Raw genomic sequence first — 22,809 nt, 5'->3', positions numbered from 1 at the left:
GACAAGAGCAGGGTGGCTGTTTCTGTGCCTGTCTTAAAATTCAGGTAACAATTGTATTAAAGGCCTCAGAGGTTTTAAAACTAGGATCGGTCAATCAGTCTGTTCTGGCTTGCAAATAATTTTGTTCCACTTGTTGAGATACATGTTTTGGGACGTGAATGCACCATTTATAAGGTTGTAGCCTGTTGAATTGTTAAAATTTCATATACATTTTTACACATTTGTCCGTCTATTCAAATAAGTTTTTTTATTTGCCAGGTTGTGGAAAGTCTTAGATTTTAAGATACATATATGAATTATAAATGTTAATGAAAGGGCCCTGGGTTTCTCAACGTTTCATAGGTCGTTAGCAACCATTAGTCAGTCAACAACCACAAATATTAATATGATATTTTAATTTGTTCTACAATACATCATGTCTGCAGCTATCAACATCAATAAGCTGTTTTAAATCTTGATCTTGTTCCAGATGTCCTGCAGCTCTTGTACAGAGGCATTCAAACAGTCCATGGGTCCTGACAAGTTGAAGAGCTACATAAAAAGACAAGTGTCATGCGGTAAGATGATTTTCCACAACCTGGCAACCCAAACATTGTTCTTATACAAGGCATATAACCGATCTGTACAGTGTTAGTCAATTATGAATTATTATTAGTGAATCTACTGATTATAGCTTATATACCAATATAAAAATACTGCAGTCTTACAATGTGATAGATCATCTGCTCAAAAACACAAACTGTTTATTATTCATTATTTCTCCACTGTTGCAGCCTCTGGTTAAACTACCATCATGTAAAGTTTTGTCTGTAGACAGATGCGGTGCGCCATCTAGTGGCAATCTTGTATATATAAATGCAGTTGGTGGGACCCCGTTTTCTGCCCATGCTGTTAAACGTGTTCTACTTGTTATTTTGTGTGGATTACTTTTATATGAGAAAAACAAATGTTTAGCTCAGATTGACAAATTGCCAGCTTGAGAAAAAAAAAATCCTACACTTTAGTACGTTATCATGTGTTTGTAGGAAAGTCGTGGTTCCATTGTATTAAATGATCAAATTGTCAAACATTACAATAACTTTGCCCACGACAAGTCAGACAAAAGTGATGAGAACAGCCCAGAAGTGGGAAATAAAAAGAAGAAGAAATGGAGCTCTGGAATGAAGATGAGGAGCAGCCTAATCACTCTGGAGAATTAAAGAAATAATCCAAAAATATTTGCACTGTAGCCAGTGGAAAGTATTGATAGTTTAATGGGAAAGGACCTTTTTAAAATCAATGCCAATATGATTTATACCAATGCTAATCAGTTAATGAGTGAGTCCAAGTGAAAGTTTGACCTTTTAAATAAGTTCATCTTTGAGTCAAAGTTGAGTCAAAATAGATGACATTTTCTCGAGCTGATCTTAAGGTATCACATTCAAGAAAATCATAAACATATTTTGTGAGGCCACTGTGACCTTGACCTTTGACGGACGTACCTACTTACGAGCAAACGGACAACCTGAAAACATGATGCCTCCGGCCACAGGCTTTGCCGGTTCAGAGGCATAAAAAGCTTTCTCTTTAGTTGTAGGTGTCAGACTTTTTTCTTCATCAGTGTCATATGTCAATAATAGCCTACGAGGTGTCTGAAATGTCCATTACTGTGGTAATACTGCCCTCTAGTGGCCCTATGCAAGGACAACATCAGCCCAATAGAATGTTGAGCTTTTGACATTTTACAATTGTACAACTAGTACGACTTTTTCCACTATTTCACTGTTACATTCAATCAAATTTTAATCAATCGTTTCAGAATGTTAATAAAGAAATCCAGTTGGAGGAGACAGGGAGGATCAGTAGCACTGGTGCACCACAGGGGACTGGGCTCTCTCCTGTCTCGTTCACCCTCTACACCTCTGAGTTCAAGCACCACTCTGAGTCATGCCACATGCAGAAGTACTGAGGTGACACTGTGATCGTGGGGTGTATCAGGGATGGACATGAAGGAGAGGAGTCTGGTGGAGGACTTTGTGAAATGGTGCAGGTCGAACCATCTACAGCTGAACAGCTCCAAGACCAAAGAAAATGGTTGTGGACTCCCGGAGGACCGGGCCACATCTGCAGCCAGTTTCCATCGAGGGAGCTGGTGTTGAGGTGGTCAGGACCTACAAAACATCCAGCTGCAGTCCGACAGAGACTGACAGAGAGGCGTCTCTATTTCCTGAGGAAATTTGACTCGAAACAAGTTCATATACACCATGTTTTTAGCCTAAATATCCAACAGAAGTAGGGATGCTATCGGAACTTGCAATGCTACTGCGTTCCCCGCACGTACCCTTGGGCGAGAGCTCTCGTGCAATGTGTGCGAACGTGAATGCAGCTCCAGAAGAAGGATATCAGATAACATGGTGTAACCGAGTCGAATTAGAATGTCGGGGCTTGCGGACACTTGGATGACACCACAGGAGCAGTATGGAGGCATTTTACTTCAGTTACTTCAATTGTATTGGATTCAGCTGCAACCCTGTTCTTCCTGAAACTCCAAAAGTGTTTTGTGGACTCAAACACTTCACCCACCCCTCCATCAGCATAGTGGAAGATAATGACTGAATCTTAATTTTTTGGTGAACTATCCCTTTAACATCTGCAGGAAATCACTGCTGATGTTTTACCAGTCAGTTGTTGTGAGTGCCCTCTTTTATGCTGTGGTGTGGTGGGGAGGCAGCATGAAGAAGAGAGATGCTGCAAGGCTGGACAGACTGGTGAGGAGAGCTGGCTCTGTGGTGGGCACATAGCTGGAATCCCTCATATCAGTTGCAGAAAGAAGGACCCTAAACAAACTGTTGGACATGGACAACACTCAACACCCCCTGTACAGCACACTGACCAGGCAGAGGAGCACATTCAGTGGCAGACTGCTGTCTCAGTCCTGCTCCACAGACAGACCGGGGAGGTCATTTATCCCCAAGGCCATACGACTGTAACTCCTCTTAGATATGGCTAAATGAGAGGGATTAAATGCACTAATCATGTTACTAGGCTGCCAGACTGTCCCCATTACTGCCAGTGTTTATCTATATATTTTTTTATATCTCTAGTTTTATATTCTACATTTTTTTCTTGCACTGTCTTCATCTGCTGTACCATAATTTACAGGCTATGTTAGTCTAATGCACAACTTTGTATTGTTTCAATTATTTATTTGGTATCAGTACTTGGCTCGGTTACTTGTTTTACGTTACTTTACTTCTCTCACCTCAAATTTTCCATCGTCTTATACTTGTCAATATCTCAATGAGCACATACTTCTTCACAGTGACAGCTTTGTAGTAGTTCTGGTGGCTACAGACTTTCATCTCACTACAGATTAAGTGAACATATTCTTGACTTTTTATTATTCTTATGCTCTTGTGTTTGACTGCTTTGTGAGTTACTGGATGCCTACATTTCCCTCGGGATCAATATATCTATCTCTGTAATGTTGAGAGTTCTGCATCAAACCTCACAGATCTGACTCTAACTGTTGAAAACAAGTGTAAGTGTGTGTTGCAGAATTCAAGTTCAGGTATAAGCCTTTAATCTGTACCACTAAACAGGAGCTTATTCTCAGCAGCTGAGGGGCATGTTGAGAATAACAGAATTTAAGTCTCTATGTCTGTCAGGTGACCTTTTGTCGACAGACCATTTCATATATACTTTAATGCCAGAGTACCTTCTGCATGTGGGTTACACAAGTAGAATACTCTCACCCTGTCCATATGGGGAAGTAGGTGCAGTAAATGGTCAATCAGGGCTGACCAAAGCATATGTGGGTCTCTGAGCTGTATTTGATGACCCCTTCTCTAGTCTCTCTCTATCAATTTTAAAATTTCACAATGTTGTGTGATGTACAAAAGCAGCAGTGGGGCCTTCATCACAGAAAGTACAGAAATAAACAAGTCGGTCAAATCAGCTGAAAACAATGGAATGTAAAGAATGTGACTCTAAAAACACAGTCATAGAAATCATATAGGATCTTTATGCAGTAGCAAAAATGAACCTAAACACTAGAGACACAGTATCTTGATATGTGTGTGTATATTTGTATAGATATCTTTGGGGGTAACATTTTGAGTCTACAACCTACAGAGTGAGGACATTTTGGCTTTCAATGGGCTGTTTGAGGGTTAAGACTTGGTTTCGGGGGAAGGGTAAGAATTAGGTTTAGTTTCGGGTATAAGGATTAGGGTTCGGCATTTAGTTTTGATGGTTAAGTTTAACCCAAAAGATGTTCTTATTAATATATAACTTAAATTAAATTGTCCAACTTAATTTAAAAAGCATTAGCAGATAATATATCTATCATTAGTAAATACATTACAATGACGGATAGTTATGTAGGACTGGACCACTATGCAGTAAAGAACACAGTCTCCTCCTATACTACATGGAAACTTTCACTGTTTTAGTGCTATTTCTGTTTCCAGGACATTAAATATAATTTTAATGTTTACATGAAAAACATGGTGAAATAAATTGTATTATAAAGCAAATATATAATGTGCCAAAAACTTGCGAAATTAAGATACATGATTGAAAACATAAAAAAAAATATATACTGTATATTTGAAACACTACATGGCATTTGTTACCTGTCCCTGCTCTCTAACACTATACACTTTACCATGAAATATAATGATAGAAATACAATTCCAGACCTCATCTATGCTGTCTATTTTTATGGGAACAATAAGATAGATCTCACCACCTGCCCTCTGCCTGTCTCCTATATGTTTTTTTTCTGTTTACCTTAAGTACATATCTATATTTTAGTACATAGGCTATATTTAACTTATTTTTCCTTCTAAATGAAAACAATAAAATTAACATCATCACCTCTTTTCTTTTAGCATATTTTAGTACAAATATTTATTTGTTATTTTACTGTATTATGAGAAGAATACGATGAACATCACGCCCTCTCCTCTCCTCTCTTATATATTTTTTCTTAGTATAAACATTTTACCTGTTGATTTACCTTATAACAAGAATAAGAAGAATATCACCCCCTCTAGCCTCTTGTGGCGCTCTCTTATATATTTTTTATTCTAATATATTTTAGTACAAATCTTTTACTTGTTGCTTTAACTGTATTATAATAAGAATACGATGAAAATCAACCCCTCTCCTCTCTTCTCCTGTGGCCCTCTTTTATATATTTATATTTTTGTATATTTAAGTACAAATCTTTTACTTGTTATCTTGTACTGTATTATAATAAGAATAAGATGAATATCACCCCCTCTCCTCTCTTCTCCTTATATGTTTTTTATTTTTGTATAAACATTTTACCTGTTGATTTACCTTATAACAAGAATAAGACGAATACCACCCCCACTCCCCTCGTGTGGCCCTCTCTTATATATTTTTTATTTTAATATATTTTTGTACGAATCTTTTACTTGTTATTTGTTATTATAATAAGAATAAGATGGAAATCAACCCCCTTCTCTCTTATATATATTTTTTATTTTATTTTAGTATATATAAGTCGAACTCTTTTACTTGTTGACTGTACAATAGGAATAGGCTGAACCTCCCCACCTCTCCTCTCCCACCAGGAGTCTGATGTCATGGGAGGAGTTTGCGTGGTTGGGATCCACAAAACTTTTGCGTGTGCTCGCTCTCGACGCCACGCCTCTGTGCGTTTTCCTCCGCGCGTTAATTCCACACGAAAACTCATAGTTGGCATTCCGCCGTTTTTTCTCCCCCCTGTCACAAACACGATCATCTTTTGTTGTCGCCGGTGAATCGCGGAGGCTTCTGCGGTGGGAACGACCCGCGGAGGAGGTCGGTGTGTGTCCGGAGGAGCGGGGCAGGGGAGCCGTTGTGAGGTGAGTGCGCTCTCGGCTACTTCTTTGTTGTGTGCACCAACTTTCACGCTGCAGCTGCTGCTCCGTGTGCGCCTGAAGTTTTGGGATTTTTCACATATTTCGCATTTCCCCGCCGCCGCTTCGATGATTCCGAGCCTCGCGTGTCGAGCAGGGACTCCCCCGCTCCGACGTACCCGCTCCCCGGGGCCGTTGTCGGGCTGACTTTCTTGTCGTGTGTCGGACTTAGTTTGGAGCTTGTTTTTTTCGGGGGTAGTATTAGCCCGCAAGCTAACTAACTAGCATGTCAGCTCGAGTGTGTTAGCACTGGCTCGTCTGAAACTTCCAGAGAAGGAAAGAGACTTAAATCCCTTATTAACACTGTTAAATCTTTGTTTGGTGTTTTTCACTACTATTCCACTTCGGTATATAAAAGTTTTTCGCGGTTTTGCCTTTGATTCAAAGGCTTTTTTCTTGCCAACTCACAGTTCAGCTAAACGTCTCCCAGCAGCCGCTGAATGTGATTTCATGCCCCCCCCACCCCTTCCACCTCTACGTGCTAGCCGCAGCTGGGATTCATTTCTTGTTGTTGTGAAAGTTTCACCAACATGTGAGACTGGTTTCAACAGAAGTCCACGATGAAGCATCACAATAACACCTTTGTTCACCACCAGCACTGATGGTTATGACCAGTATGATTGAGTTCGTGTTGAGTTAAAGTTGGAGCTTGGTAACTTCAGCTCCGCAGCAGTAGTGATAGGCAGCTGCAGGGTAGAAATCTTTAAAAGTGCTGCGATGAAGTTAGGCTGAGTTTATCAATAACGTCACTGCTATTTCCCATCGCAGCAGATGGCAGCCTGTGTAATGTGCATGTGTCTTGTCAGTGTTTGCTGAGCTCATAGCTTTATTTAGTTCAGTGCTCCACTGGCTCCTCTCTGCACAGGAACACCTGACCTTTTGGCCACTGGGATCTATCTATGTTGGAAATGGCAGAGCTACATCTGACTTCAGTGAATTTTCATGTGGTAACTCTGCATCATCATCAGTCTGGTACATAAAAACAGCTAAAAGGTTGTTGCATGATTTCCTATATCTTAGTCTCCATGTGCACACTTCTGAGCCACACCAATGAAGATGAGTGTTCAGGTTTGGTTAAAACTTCCTTAAAGTTAATTTTACCGTGTGTTTATTATTGAGGTCATAGTCTGGTTATGTGTGCTGTAATATTATAAAATGTGTTTGTGAATGAGGTTTGGAAAAACATTCAACAGATCTGCTATTGTGATGTAGTATGTCAAGACCACTGCAAACTACAACCGTTGTCATAAACATGTAGTTAAATTAAATACCAGTGTCGATCCCAAAAAAAGTTTATTATCCTTGTAAAGAAGATGGGATTTATGGCTCAGCTGTTGTATTGGGTTGCCTTAGATTTTTACACTTGCGCCTCATGAAGTGGACATTGAGTGCACAGTAGTACACTATTTACAGTCAATAATGTATATCAGCTGGATCAGTGTCAGAAGTGATTTAATCAAAGTTAACGTGTGTGTTGTGTTGACATTGGATTTACTTCCTTGTTTTGTTGGGGTCCCATGGACGTCACTCCAACATGTGTAGAAATTATTGTAAAAATCAACCAACTTTCCCTTTTTATAAGTACTGTTTCTTACCATATTCAAACATTATCTGCAACAAAGTACTGAAAAGACAACGCTTTCATTTGCCAATAACTGAACTTTTATATTTGAGTAGGGTGACAAAATGCAGAAATTTATATAAAGCATTATCACATCCGACAAGGACATATGTGGTGTTATCTGAACAAGTTTAAATATCTTTGATTTGCCAAAAATCTAACCACAGTTAAAGAAATACACAACACATTTTCCTATACAACAGCTATGCCCAAAGGTGTAGGCATATAAACCGCAAAATACAAACAATATATACCAACAGTATATTCAATAATTATACATTTTTATCATTGATTAACCTACAGACATTTTTTGTTTAGTGTGTTTAATGTAGATCAACAGTTTCCCTTAGATGAAGGTGGCATTCATAAATAATTCATAAATCTACTGTCTGAACAACAGTCTTAATTCAACTCATCATGTTGGATTAAGAAAAGCATCAAATCCTTATATTTTAGAAAGAACCAACAGCATATGTTTAGTAACAGTCCCCAAAATTTCTGTCCTGGTTGATTTGGCGACACCTGTAGTTACTGGTTGTAACAGCAATTGAGGTTTAATACAAGTCACCAAATTCTTGGGGCTGATAAACAAACTTTTATTGTTTGAATTTGGGCGAATCTTCCCATCACCCTGTTAGCAAGTGCTTTTATGCTGCACATGGCCTGAATCTATGGACAGTAGGGCACAGTGAGAGTAGCTGGTTTACCTCTGAGATGTTGGAGGTGTGTAGCTCTTCATCTCACAGGTCACTGTGGCTGCTACTCCTTGTTCCATTACTCCCTGTAAAACTAATCTGCTGTCAAAGAATACCAAAACGGATCTTGTTCTATAGACACAATTTTGACTGGAGCTGTGTGTGCTTAGTTAGTGGACAGACACATTTCCTGTGACTACTTCATAATAAAGGTTTTTCTTGTGCCTCTCATGTTAAATCCTTTGAGTATGTTGCTTTATATGGTTATTTTTATTTAGAAATTTGTCTAAATAGAAATCTTTGCGATTTAAAAACATGACTAATCTTATTATTTAATTATGAAAATAAGTTATATAAACAAAGTTCCTGACTCATTGTCCATTGACTGACTCATCAATTTATCTACAAACCATTGTACCCATTGTCTGGACATGAGATTCAAGGTTCATCCAAAGTAGAGTATTTATTTCCTTAGAAATATCTTTCAATGCCCGAAGAGGTCAAAGTATCGAATATCCCCTCTTAGAATAATTGAAATGTTCTAAAACCTCCATTTAAGTATTATCATCAAATTAGGCACCACTACAAAGTATCAGCCAGGTTAGAGCAGTGTTAATGTTTTTTTTGAGCTGTTAAGAGGACCCTGGGGTGTCTATGACCTTTCACCCTGACAGAACATGAAGGTTAATCAGATCCAGTCAGAACAAGAGTTCTCACTCCGTAAAACTTTCAAGACCCCTGAAACGTCTAAATGTTCTTTCAGGCTTTGCCCTCTCCTAACCATCTCACCAGGGACTGTCTGATCTCTATGGCAACAGCACAGTCCCGTCAGCAGTGATTGAAACTGGGAAGGCCCTGTTGCCGTGTGGGTCCAATAAGCCCACCACAGCAGGGAAGCGCAGCAACCACGCTGATCTTCTGCGGTTCTCCTGTGGCAGGGACCATGTTAGCCACACTCTGGAAAACATTACACTCCGGGCAGCACTCGTGTTGTATATGTGTGCGTGTGTTTGAGGAGACTTGGAGCATCTTCAACAATAACAAAAGAATGTGTAATTTCCTCATGCGGCCCCGGCAGGCAAGATTGCAAGCTTCTGGGAAAATCATATGGCTTTGAGTATTATCTTTTGAGCAAGTTTCTCTGGGACAATTAGCTCATAAAAGCTATTAACTCATCTCGCCATTCTAGCTAATCAGTTTGTCATCTATCATATTCCATCTTGTTTTTGTATCTTAATACCAACTGTCAGTGCTTTCATTGACCTTGGCCAGTGACTTCAGAAATTGACATGCTTTTAATGTTTTTCCATTTTGTTTGCCGGGTCTTTAACCCCAGATGCCAGGGCTATTAATACACCCTGTACCCATGGAAGCTGTAAACAACTTGAGACGAATCTGATCTCGTCTTGGTGAAGTGCGGTGACATTTGGACTGCAAGAAATCTTTCACCATTCTCAGCAGCCGTAAGTCAATCCTGGTCCTGTCCATCAATCAGTCTACGTGACATTCAAGACCACTTCTTGAGTGTCTTGAACTCCCATTGGCAGTCATTGGGCCTCGTTCATAAAACTCTGTGGGATACATTGTCTCATTGCCTCACCTCAGTGGCCCCAGTCACTAACAAAGCCAGTTCTCACTTGTACTTGGAAAACCCCTCGTCTCCAGGCCCTAATACGTTGCCATGATTTGCTTCTAGTTCTAAATCAAACCATATTTTAAAACCTCATCCCATGTGTGGTTCTGTGGTGCTGAGACAGCATACAGCTCTGCTTGGTTGCCCGGTTCTGCTCAGAGCCTATTTCTCCACCTCTCACATTGCAAAATAATATATTTCACAAGATGTCCAGTAGGTTAAGAGTTTCAGTTTAATACCGACAATCATTTTCATATGGATACCAATAGAAAGGGTTTTTCAGGAATGGAATTCTGCATTTTAATTTTTTTCCTTCGTAATTAATTTAAGAAACGATAGATATAGATTGTTGGGGGTGTGTACTGGGGGACTTCAGCATTTGGAAAGTACATTTCACCAAACACAAGATGATGTATTATTGCCAGTTCACAGACTATACACTTTCGGGTTTGTGTATGTTGCTTTTACGGGTGATTTAAAGCTATGCTGTGTTTTCAAAGCCTCCAGCAGACGGCTAATTTCTTGAACCTTGCTGATTGGGATGCATTTTTGTCGAACTTCATCAGATGTCAAAACAAATGTTGCTCTCTGCTCGTACATTGTGGTTGATAATTTGGTCTAATGTTTTTATAATGTGGATGAAAACCTGTTTTGAAACCCTTCAAATGTGATACAGCACCACATTATTAGTAATGTATTTTACCATTTGTTCAAGGTGTGTTGTGGCCGGAGCCGTCATCATTGCGTCGGAGTGGAGTTGCCGTGGCAGCCCTGACGGGGCGCAGGAGGAGGGTGCCGATGGAGAGGGACTGCCTGATGGGGCAGACCGTGCATTGGACGGCGACCCTGAGGGAGTATGGAGTCCAGACATCGAGCAGAGCTTTCAGGAAGCTCTGGCCATCTACCCTCCCTGCGGCAGGAGGAAGATCATACTGTCAGATGAGGGGAAGATGTATGGTGAGGACTACAACACTTTTGTCATCCTAAAGTGACAGGTTTTCATCCTATTAACTATCAGGAGTAGAATATCCCAACTGATTCACTGCTCAGTTTGCAGACATAAACTTTTGTACTGCAGGTTCTTCTGTTTAGTAAAATGATGCCTAGCTCCCTTTTGAATTTACATGATAGAGTTAGGTCAAGTAGACTGAGATCACTATATGTACATGGTCTCAGACTTTTGATTCTCAGGAAACATACACCATTTCGTCAGTTTTCATAGGAACCTAGCTTTGTATGGTCATCTACAGTGTGTAAAGGCATTTACTATGGTAAACAAACCCTGTTTACACCATGGACTGGATTGGTTATTTGATGCTATGAAAACAGGGTGAAACATCATGATTGACAGCCGAGACTGACTCGGCCGTGTGCGCTTTGGAAGCCAGTGGTTCATTGATTCTTCTTGAAAAGACTTCTTATTTTTACCCAGGTGATGTGCTTGCAGGAATTTTGGGAGAGGGCTATTTAGCTTTGAGGTTAAAGTGCAGCCAGCAGGGACAGAGGTCAAAGGGCCGAGCCGGCTGACATTTCAGGTCAGGTTAGGATTAACATATGCAGAAGTTGACTGATTGCTCATTCCCTCGGGTCACTAATTACTTACTGACTGGTTTATTGGACTACATATCATGTAGTGCATGCACACATGCAGTGTGAGTTTTGTTTGTGTCTTGTAGAATCTGTGCCGGATGCTGCGAGTGGAGCAGTATTTTGACCATTTCTTCCTACTTTATGGGAGACCTTGGCTAAAACCCAACATTCCTGGCATTTTAATTTTTTTGGCTGAGAGTTGGCATTCACGCCTGCAGCAGTCTGTGTTTTGCATTTGTGTATGTGTGTGTCTGTTGTGAGGGGGAACAGGATATGTGATCCCATGCGACAGAAGGGGAAAGTTTGTTTCAGCATAGCGGCATTTTCTCCTTTTGTGGAAATGTGGGCCCACTGTGTTGACCACCCCCACTTCTCCCAAAGCAAACAAGAAAAGTCCTGCTGGTACACGCTTTCACACATTGTAAAGCTAAACTGACACCTAGAACATAAAACCCACGCTAGGTATGACACGATGTGGAAATTTCTCTGCTGCTGCACTAAGGAAAAGTCTCTAAATGTAGCATCCAAGTATTAACAGAAAGTGGATGATAATCTGATGGTACCACCGATGCACAAAAATCTGCCAAATTGGTTTTATGTCTATAGAAAAGGAAATGGATAGTGGGGCCAGTGGGCAAGTTATGTAGTTGGCGTGTGCCTGAACACCATGTCACACTGGTAACACAGACTACAGAGACAACTCTAACCCACGCACCCACTGGTCTCCCATCTTCAAACCAGTATTTTTGACCACCACCCACAAAATTAAAATAAATCAAATATCGCTGGATGCAAAAGCGGAGCCATACACGTAGCAGACACCGATGAAGATGTCAAGAGAGTTTTGGGTGATATGAGCTGAACAGTGTCGATGTGATGGAAACAAACACGTGATCACAGCAGAATTTATACGCTACGTGCTGCCTCTTCCTGCTGCCACACCCCCCCATGAATCCTCCGGAAGATTTATTGCTGTTGTGTACACGTCTGAGCGGAGAACCTCCCGCTACATTGTTTATGTGTGAAAGGAAAACTCTGGAGAAAGCCCAGACCCAATTCTCTGGTCATGTCTAAAAACGGCTTAAGTATTCTCCATTCAGTGCTGGTAGTCGAGTCCCACCTCATATGAACTCACCCCTCATCCCTTCACTCAATGTTTTCCTAATCTGTCCTGTAGTTTTTGTGTTTCCTGCTCACTAACAAACTGAGATGGAAACATAACCTCATAACCTAATAATAACTAATGGAAGAAAATTATGAAGTTTTGTTGGCCCACTGGCCCACTCTGTATTTTTCACTGTCTTTTTTTCCCCAATCTTTTTTGGTGGGGGGGTTAAAATGTCATCTGTCACTTCAACAAGAAAACAAATTGGCAAACACTTTATTTATGTGGCAGAAGAGGGTGAGAAACAGAGGGGAATTACAGGATTTTGGAATCCACATTCCACATTCCACATCCTGTAATACAATGTTTTCTGAGTTCCAACCTCCCTGATGTGTTCTCATGTTAAAGTGTAAATTATTTAATCAGGGCATGCAGCAAGGTCTGATGAAAAAGCATTTGGCCTTATGTGGAGTAGTGGTAGACTGCAGGAAACGGCATGTGTCCTGTTTGGGGAATTGGAGCAGACTGCTGTGTCTGAGTCAGCCCCCTTTTTGTAGATCTTATGGAATTCTGTGTTCTGTTAACTTCATGGAGCTGATGTGACTCAGCCTGATGTGACCTAAGTCCCAACAGCATCACCCCACTTCCCAGAAAGAAGGCTGGTGATGTAGATGATGATAACAGTACATGTGTGTATGTGATTAGATGATTGCAACAGTGGAATCATCATTTAATAGCCTTTACCTTAAACTCGAGACTTTCTGACCTCTGCAGTAGAGAGAACCGAGGGTTGGTCATCAGTTACAATCAGAGACAAGTCAATCGTTTGATGTGGGTTGGAGCCGCGGGAGGCAGAGAATGAAAGAACTGAGCTGGCAGTTATTAGTGACCACATTTAGGGCGTCTCTTGACTGTATGATAACCTCTCCTCTCTCTTTTTCCCCTCCGTTTCCATTATTTGGCCATCTGCTAAGAAGCTCAGCCAGCAGGCAAGACCAAATCTGACCTTAAATGAACACAGGCTGTCCTAAATATCACACAACCACAGAAATCAATGTGTATGAGTGTGCAAATACCTTCTTTTCCTCATACCAAATAAACTGTGAATTCAGTCCAACCTAATCATCCATTGACAATCCTCAGTGTCACTGTGATTCTGAGGCTGAAAAACATGCTGGAGTCATGATCTTAGCAGATTTGTTAGGATTGCACTTGAGGAGATTAGCATTGTAAGATACAGACCGAAAAAGAGACTGTGTTGTAACATTGAGATCAAGCACTGATTAAGTTTGGATTAATGTTTATGAATTGGAGCTCATTCTTGTCATTGCTGCCGATTAGAGGAGCTTGGTTGCACCAGTAGTTGTATGAGTGTGGTGTATTTAAAAGCATGCAGGTCTGTTTAGTGAAGGTGGGACTTTTCTTCATTTATTTGATATATGAACACTGTCATACATCAGCAGCAAGCATCATTAAACTGGGTCCAACATTATGGCTCATCATGATTTTCACCAACTATTTTCTGTTGTAGTAGGAAGTACTTCTTATAATCACTCATAATGCTGTTATTTGTTATATTGGGGATAGCATGCTGTAATATGAGAACCATTTCTCTGTCTCCTCTATTAAAGGAGATATGAACTGACAGAGTCCCACTAAAAAAAGTTCAAACTTTGTTAGACTGTATCTCCTTTAGTTGGGACCTGAGAAGCATGACATGTTAGTTCCGTGTGTTTCTCATATGACCAAATCAGCGTGCCAAAATCTCATTAAGATCTGTTACAGTGCAGAACAAAAGTGTGATGATTCCACACGGAATGACCAAATATAACAGCTTGTACCAGCTCCAGCTTCTCTTTCTCTCCGTCATCATAGCAAAGCACATTTGTTTTGTGTTTAGCTAAACTATGTGTATTTAAATGCTCCTGTCTGATTTTATCTTTTTTCTCTCCATTCTAGGTCGAAATGAGCTGATAGCTCGTTATATTAAGCTACGAACAGGGAAGACACGCACACGCAAACAGGTTTGCACAGATGTTATTGAAGACATCAGTATTTACATGTTATCTTATATAATATGATTTCCTAGTTGCAGCATACCTTCACATATGTTTTTTTATTTAATTATAGATACTCTTTCTACCTTGTTAAAATGATTATTTATAGACCATGATTGTTTAAAATTGCAGAAATCACCCTGTGAATGTGTGTGTTTTTATGGGGCTCACTTTAGGTGTCTAGTCACATTCAGGTTCTGGCACGCAAGAGGGTACGAGAATACCAGGCGAGCATCAAGGTGGGTGCCCGCTGAATCAATTCTCCCCTCCCTCTGTAGTCACATCCGCTCCTCTTTTCCTTTTCCCCCCTTTTCCTTCATCCTGTCTTTCTTCAGGTCTCTAGTCACCTGCAAGTTTTGGCCAAGAGAAAGTCTCGTGAGATTCAGTCTAAGCTGAAGGTACACATGCTCACTGACTCTGCTTTGCTCTGCATGTGGCCCACATCCAACTTAATCAATGAAGCAGTAGGTTTATACTTCTCTGTCAGGGTGTTGCAATACATACCTTGGAGGCTCTGTAAAAGTTAAGGTGTCTCCTGAAAAATATAACAATATGACGGGGTGCAGGGATAATGTGGAGAAACAAGAACTGTAAATGGTCAAATTAGGCTAGTTAACCATCTTCACCTACATTTTCACTGCCAGGGCAGCTCCAGAAAAATAACAGTAATTACTATCTATTTTAATGAATATATGTCCAAATCTACATGATTATACATGTTACGATGACATGTTCTTTAATATTTTTTTATTCAAATAGATTATTGAATTCAGTTATTTCAATCCTTTTAAACCTATCATTGAATCTCATAAAATGTACTTCCACATTTCAATAAACTCTGGACTACAATAAACGCCAAAATAACAGAATCAGCATTAGAATCGTGTTTTTTTTTTTTTGCCAAGTAGGTTTACACAAACAAGGAATTTGCTTTGGTGTGTTTGTGCAAGTATAAATATAAAGAAATATAAAAAAAATAGGAAACAAAATTAAATATATAAAAATCATAAACACCAGAGACAGGATTGAGCAGATTTGAGGTGTGAAAGATGCCTCAGACCACAGTCCAGAACGACAGACCAAAATCTAGTCCGACCAAGAGGTGCTCTCTTGAGTGCGCTTCCTAAATTCAAACATGAAACCAAAACTAACCAGATCAAAAGTAATCAGTGTTACAATGACATGAACTTTGGATCAGACTTCGGGACGTTCATGTGTGAAAATGCCTCAAGGCGGAGCAGCTTGAACACCTTGATGGAGAAGAGAAGAAATTCAACTTATGAAGAGTTTGGTACTTGATCCTTGATCCTATCATTAGGATGGTTCTATGGGTGTGGGAACATGGTGTGGCCAGCTCAGGCTTCGCAAACTCATTTCGTCAGATATTTTATTCGGTTGCTTTTATGCTTTAAAGGTCTCATTTACTGCTTTACATCCATATTAGACAGTTGTTTGTTGTTGCTGAGGGAAAAAGCGAGGGTCTTATTTTATTTTTTGCATGGCAATGAGGTTGAGTACAGTGTTAGAAAGGTTTGACCTTTGACAGATAGTTGCATGAGATCAGTAGCTTAGCTGGCATGGTTGTTCTTAGCATGTACATGGCATCTAGTAAGACACATGGAGACCTGCATACACACAAGGGAGGTTTTATTGCGCCCCTAGCATGCGTTCAGACTTGCAGAATTTCTCCTTCGATACATTTCTGATCTCTACGTTCTCACTTCTCACCATTTCCCTCAGTTCTTTTTGCCTTTCCTGTCATAGCCCTTTTTCCTGTGGTTTTATCATCCCCCTCTTTGTGATTTAATTTGCTGCACTTTTATACACGTTTAGGTCAGTATATTTCCTGTTGTAAATGTCAGCACAGGTTAGTAGGATGTAGCATGTACTGTCAATGTAAGATGAATGTTAGCTTAAAGCTTAGAATGTGGGTTGAGTTAGGTTTGTAATATAGATTTGTATGAAGTTAGCAAGTTGTATTCCCTCATTGCCCTAACAGTGATTCTGTGACCTGCTTTCATACTGAATGTACTGAAGTTAATTGATATCGTGTCTTTTTTGCTATAGGCCATGAACTTGGTAAGTTTTGGTCATACAACTCCAGTTTTCTCCTTCAGGCTTTGTGCTCCTTGGTTGGCATTACATTACCGCTTGTCTACAAAGTGCAGTTCTTCTGCCAGGCTCAAAAATCCTCATTACTCTTGTTTTTAGTGGCTTTAGTTCAATACTGGTGATGGCTCCAGTTAGCTCTTCTAGCCTGCTAGCGTGGTGCCCCTCCTGCTTTGGCATCCCCCCCCCTGTATCTGCTTTGCACTCTGTCCTGTCTCCCCTCATTACTGCATCATGTTAAAGTAAGTTGGCTGGCTTGTTGTCTAAGGTGGCCTTTAAGTTTCGCTCACTCTGTAATGACCAGCATTTTGATAGAAGGAGCATTTTTCATCGTGTGTCACTGTTGTTTTCCTGTTCAGGACCAGGTTTCCAAAGACAAGGCTCTGCAGACAGTAGCCAACCTCTCATCAGCTCAGATTGTGTCTGCGAGTGTAATGAAACCCCAGACTCCCTTTCCTCCACCAGTCAGAGTGAGACACACACACAGACACACACACATCTGTTCTTTTTTACCTTCTTGGTGGAAGTCTGAGTAATCCTATCTCCCCCGTTTCCCTTCTTTCCTTTGTGTAGTTTTGGCCCGGCCCTATGCCAGGACAGCCTGGACATTCTCAGGAGTAAGTATCACTGTCAGATGAGTAGGTTTTGTTTGTTTAAATTGGAGAAAGTACAATTAATAATTGGGTAAAGTTACACATTTTTGATTCCCCACTCATCTGGTTTTTACTTATTTAACAGCATTAAGCCCTTTGCACAGCCGCCATACACTACACTACCAGCCCCTGTCCCAGCTCCAATCAGTAAGTGTGGACATGAACTGACTGATTTGATTAATCATCGTGATTATCGCCGTGTTAATCGTTTTTGCTTGGTTCAAGGTTATGAGCCCCTACCGCCACATCGCCCTGCAGCTATAGCAGCGCCTGTATGGCAAGACAGAACCATCGCCTCTGCAAAACTACGGCTACTGGAGTTCTCTGCTTTTATGGAGACGCAGAGAGACAGAGAGGCGGTAAGGACATCCGGGCGTTTTTAATGTAAAGCCAACAACAACAAAAATGTCCTCTGACCTCTCACATCTCTCTTTTCCAACAGTATAAACACCTTTTCGTGCACATTGGCCCATCGAACCCGAGCTACAACGACCCTGTGTTGGAGTCCATAGACGTGAGGCAGATTTACGACAAGTTCTCTGAGAAGAAGGGCGGCCTAAAGGAGCTGTATGAAAAAGGGCCGCACAATGCGTTCTTCCTCGTCAAGTTCTGGGTCAGTACATAAAACTAGAGGTACCTTTTGAGATGACAAGAGTTTGGTAAAAAATCTGGAAGTTTGAGATTCATGTTTGAGACAAGGAATTCAGTCAAATTATCACAAGGCAGGGAATCATTAGGGAATTGGGGAATAGTGCAAATTAGACAATGACTTGCTAGTTTAGCATTACATTTTACGCTAAACCACATAGGCGACAGCAATAACCGGAAATAACCTATAAGAAGTATTTTATTAACTGATTCATATTTCAAGAGGGGGTCTCCCACAGAAGGAATACACTCATAAATGGATGTTTGAAATAAGTGCATTAGACTTTCTGACTTTCCTCTGCTCTTTTCACACTCACTTTCTGTCCATCTTTTTTCTGATTTTTTTTTTTTTTCCAGGCGGATCTGAGCAGTGACATCGAGGAGGGCTCTAGTGCTTTCTACGGTGTGAGCAGTCAGTACAGCGGAACAGAAAACATCACTATCAGCGTCTCGACAAAGGTCTGCTCCTTTGGTAAACAGGTGGTGGAGAAGGTTGAGGTGAGAAAATCAGCCCAGTATGTGGAAAAGTTTAATATCAAACCATATCAAAATGTGTTTTTAATCCTGATGCATGTTGCGTTCCCATTCAGACGGAATATGCACATCTGGAAGGAGGAAAGTACGTGTTCCGCATCCATCGGTCGCCCATGTGTGAATACATGATCAACTTCATCCATAAACTCAAACACCTGCCGGAGAAATACATGATGAACAGTGTACTGGAGAACTTCACCATCCTACAGGTGTGTGTGTATAACTGTGCTAAGCTGAGTTACCTTTACTGTACAGGACAGTGTTTCCCCTTAATTATCTATAATGTAGCAGGCCACTATATTCCAATTGGTCATGCCACAGTTTCATAATGAACCAAAAGTTGTCTTACACCTCTCATAAGCACATAAAAACATAACCTGCTCGCTCATGCTAATGCGGGTTTGTGCAATGTTCCATTATGTTTTGCACTTCCACGCAGTCAGACCTCATAGTTTCAACCACAGTTGTGCATGTTCCTGCCAGTGTTTTGCAATGCAGTTCTCGCTCTCTTTCATGCGAGAACTTCTCCTTTGTCTCTGTACCTCTCTCTCGGAATTCGTTGGCCTTGGTTCACGTGCACACAGTAGATTTGATGAATTCTGTGGGAAAGAAACGCTGCAGGACAACATTCACTACAGCATACAAATATTGAGGATAACATCTTAATAATGCACAAAAATGTCATAGTTGTAGAACCTAAACAAATAATGCGTCAAATTCAAGTGTCAGATCATATAATCACATGATTAATTACAAGTAATATATATGTAATCTTCAGGGTAATCTGCAAGGATTTGAAAACATTGCTTTATCCATTCTTGGTTAGCAAAGATAATATTCAAAATTGTTCTCGAGAAACGTTTCTAGAGAAGGTTTCTAGGGTTTTCCCCAATGTTTTGCTGAAAGTTATCACTGTGCAAGCTCTCCAGCTTAGTTCTGTTAATTCTGTCGTTTTCTTCATCACTATTTCTTGACTGCTGTTTTTCCCCATATTATTCATCATTAAATCCTGACCCTCTCACAATATCTCCCTCTTTTCTTGTCTCTTGCTAGGTGGTGTCCAACAGAGAAACACAGGAGACTCTGCTGTGCATCGCCTTTGTGTTTGAAGTGTCCACCAGTGAACATGGAGCGCAGTACCATGTTTATAGACTAGTTAACGACTAGCAGCACGTCTCGTGCATGCAGAGACTCTCCACAGACTTTTTTAATTACATAGAGTATAAACACTATTTCCAGCTCAAACACACAGAAACCCCACTCCTCTACTCTAAACACAGACCAACAGTCCCACTGTAGTCACACCTGTTGTTCAATGTAAATGTATTTCCATCTCCCTTCAGTATCCCATGACTTAAAGGTCCCATATTGTAGCAAGTGACATTTTCATGATAGTTTTTATTATGAAGCTGGTTGGAGTGCTGTATAAATACTGTGAAAGTATCAAAGCACTCAGGTCATGGAGAAATGTGCACAGCCTGTGTTCTGAAAACTGCCTTAAAATAAGCCGTCAGGACTCCTGTAACTTTATAATGTCACAACGACATAAACCACTCCTCTCAGCCTTGCCCCCAGCACCAGTTTAGTCTGGTTTAGATGGCTTGTTGGGTTCATTTACATTTTACCTGTAAGTCTTACCAAGCGTTGGCAATAGGCTGCAAAGACCATCTGTGAGTCACCGAGCTGTTGTTGGTGCTCCAGAGGGGAGCGGGAGAGAAGAGATTTTAAACTACATTAAGACGGTTTCTGATATATCTTCTTATGGAAATCATAACTAAAAGTATTGTGTAAAGTAAGTATAACATATGGGACCTTTCAAACAATTGATTATTTGTGGATTTCAAAACAAAACCTTTTCTTTATCATGAAGCATTTTATTGTTATCCAGTGTAATTATTTAATCACAGAAACCTCTGTGCACAACGTCAGGTTCAAAATATCACAGTTTTTAATGACAAGTTTAAGTCACTAAAAACAAACACTAATATGGCACTCCGTAGAGTGTATACCGCAGCCACGGTCAAATAGTCCTATGTCTAGCTCTTATAATAGAGGAATAAGAGAAAATACGACGTAGTCTGGTCATCTGCACCAAAATGTACCGATTTCCTGGCCTGTCCTCCATCCCTCCACCAAGTTTTGTGCAAATGAGTTCAATGCTTTTTGCGGAATCCTGCTAACAAATAAACACACACCTGTAAACACTAGAATGGAACTCAGTAGAATGCTGCTAAAGCTCATTAATCCTCTTAAATTCAATCAAGCCGCATAGATATCAGTTCTCTAAATATGTCAGATTTTATTTCATCAAGATCCGTTAATTATTCCCTCGGAAATCTATGAAAAAAATAACAAAACACCTATCTCCAGCCAAGTTTCCTGGAAGTCAGTTGAGTAGTTTGTTGCATAATCCTGCTGACGGACAGGGGTGACAACATAACCTCCTTGATGGAGGCGCAGAAACCAGCAAACTATATGAAATCAAGTTTAATATGGGATATCCTGAAATTGTATACAATCAGTATGTACCTGTGACCTTTTTCATGCACATGCATTTACGTCATGGGTGTGACAGATGTGAGACCAGTTTGAATATAGGTTGTGCAAATCATGTAGCCAGTGTTAATGTAAACTATGCCACAGTGACTTTCTTCTACTGTTCATATCGTCTCTGTACAGTAGGAAATGATTGAGCCTATAATGGTGCATCTTCTATCACTGCTTATAGTGGAGTCGTGATCTTCAGTTTGTATAATCAAAGGGTCACATGACACAAAGTAAGAGTGTGCCTCTTAGGATATAATGCACTACACAAGTCGTATTTATATTAAAACACAGTGTCGGAGTGTGAAGAGGGCGTTTAAAAGGTTTCCAGTGGTACTCGGTGTGGAGGGAAAGATTGTGATCAAATGTAAAGGAGGTGTTTTTAAAGTTCGGCTCACTTGTCTTTTTGGAAAAGTTCACAAACTGTTTCAGATTCAGTTCACACTTGGGTGTCAGCTGCACTTTGAATGACAGAATCGACCCTTACTGTTCACGGACCCGACACTGGTTTCTCCGGCTGTGTGGGCTCGCTGCAGTATTTCTACCTCCACGTGAGTTGGGATGAGAATGTGCTTTGGTTTCATATAAAGCCTTAACCAGAGGAGCACTGATGTATAGGATGTGTACACTACATTTGTAATGGTACTGTTTTATAAGCCAAAACACGGTAAATAGACTTGTTTTTGTAAAGATGAACTGCCGTTGTTTTTTTTTTTACCAGCACAGCTAGAAGTGTTAAACTTAACATCATGATGGGTGTTTCAGTTTTTTTTCTCTTTTTTATTTTGGATGTATGCAAAATGATGTCTGGAACACACTAAGGTTATCTACGGTGCACTGGGGTTTTTGCCTGTTAACACTAACAAACTATCCAGCTGACACTTTTTTTTTTCTTTTGTTCTATGTAATATTTTCGATATTCTTTTTTTTTGGTACACGACTACCAGCAATTTTTATTTTGTTGTGAATCTTATTTGACACTTTCACGCCCCCTCCTGACAGGATCATGTTTATCCATGTATGATTTGACTCTGTATCACGAAACTAAGATTCAGTTTTAAGCAAGATCATCTAACATTCACTGTGTGGTCGGCCAAACGTGTTTTTATGTTTTAGGAGTTGTATTTCTTTCCTGTCTGTGTATTTTGGTTGGCCGTGCCTCATCACTCCTTTGGTCAAGTCTGCTCAGTGAATGAAATCTGTGCCTTTATGCTGTACCAATAAAATCACATGGTGTTTGCAGAATTGTGCAGCCTCTACAGTCTGGATAGAAGCATTACAACAGCTGCTTGAGAGAGAGCAACTCACTAATAAGTAGAGTTAGACTCCGAGTGCATATCTCTGCCAACGTGCAACAGTCCCCTTGTTGAAAACACATTTAAATTCACTAGGTCCAGATCTTATTTGCATCAAATTTCACACACTCATAAATGTCAGTCCCTTAAATAGGCCAGTTTTTTTTTTTTAAATCAAGATCCATGAACCATTTTTTGAGAAATGGGGCTAATTTTTTTTTTTACATTGTTGCTTATGTCGCAATGTTTAACAGTGGAAAAAACATTCCTGGATCTGCCCCCTGATCCGCACCAAGATTTAATAGGTTCATTCTGACCAATTTTTCATCCTCTTCAAGTTTTGTGGTTATCCCTCCAGTAGTTTTTGTATAATACTTTCAAAGTCAGATGAAAACATAACCTCCATGGCTGAG

At 40.3% G+C, this 22,809-nt stretch overlaps 1 protein-coding gene across 4 annotated transcripts; it reads left to right on the top strand.

Annotated features, from left to right (window-relative positions):
• Positions 1–5,595: 5,595 nt before the first annotated feature.
• Positions 5,596–22,346, top strand: tead3a (TEA domain family member 3 a). Of its 4 annotated transcripts, XM_034589418.1 has the most exons (14): positions 5,596–5,858; positions 10,577–10,818; positions 14,516–14,580; positions 14,790–14,852; positions 14,949–15,011; positions 16,681–16,692; positions 17,082–17,192; positions 17,296–17,339; positions 17,461–17,522; positions 17,601–17,734; positions 17,818–17,988; positions 18,381–18,521; positions 18,614–18,766; positions 19,611–22,343. In XM_034589418.1, exons 2-14 carry the CDS (start codon positions 10,812–10,814, stop codon positions 19,722–19,724), a joined length of 1,140 nt encoding a protein of 379 aa, XP_034445309.1. In that variant the 5' UTR covers positions 5,596–5,858; positions 10,577–10,811; the 3' UTR covers positions 19,725–22,343. The 4 variants fall into 4 exon arrangements, with proteins under 4 accessions (XP_034445309.1, XP_034445313.1, XP_034445312.1 ...); XM_034589421.1 differs by lacking the exon at positions 14,790–14,852 and having other exon boundaries at positions 5,597–5,858; XM_034589420.1 differs by lacking the exon at positions 14,949–15,011 and having other exon boundaries at positions 5,602–5,858.
• The last annotated feature ends 463 nt before the right edge of the window (positions 22,347–22,809 follow it).

The sequence above is a fragment of the Hippoglossus hippoglossus genome, chromosome 7 (genome assembly GCF_009819705.1).
Source record: "Hippoglossus hippoglossus isolate fHipHip1 chromosome 7, fHipHip1.pri, whole genome shotgun sequence".
In the NCBI taxonomy this organism is placed as follows: Eukaryota; Metazoa; Chordata; class Actinopteri; order Pleuronectiformes; family Pleuronectidae; genus Hippoglossus; species Hippoglossus hippoglossus.
The sequence above is the reverse complement of the archived record's forward strand: the minus strand, read 5'-3'. Positions and strand labels throughout refer to the sequence as shown.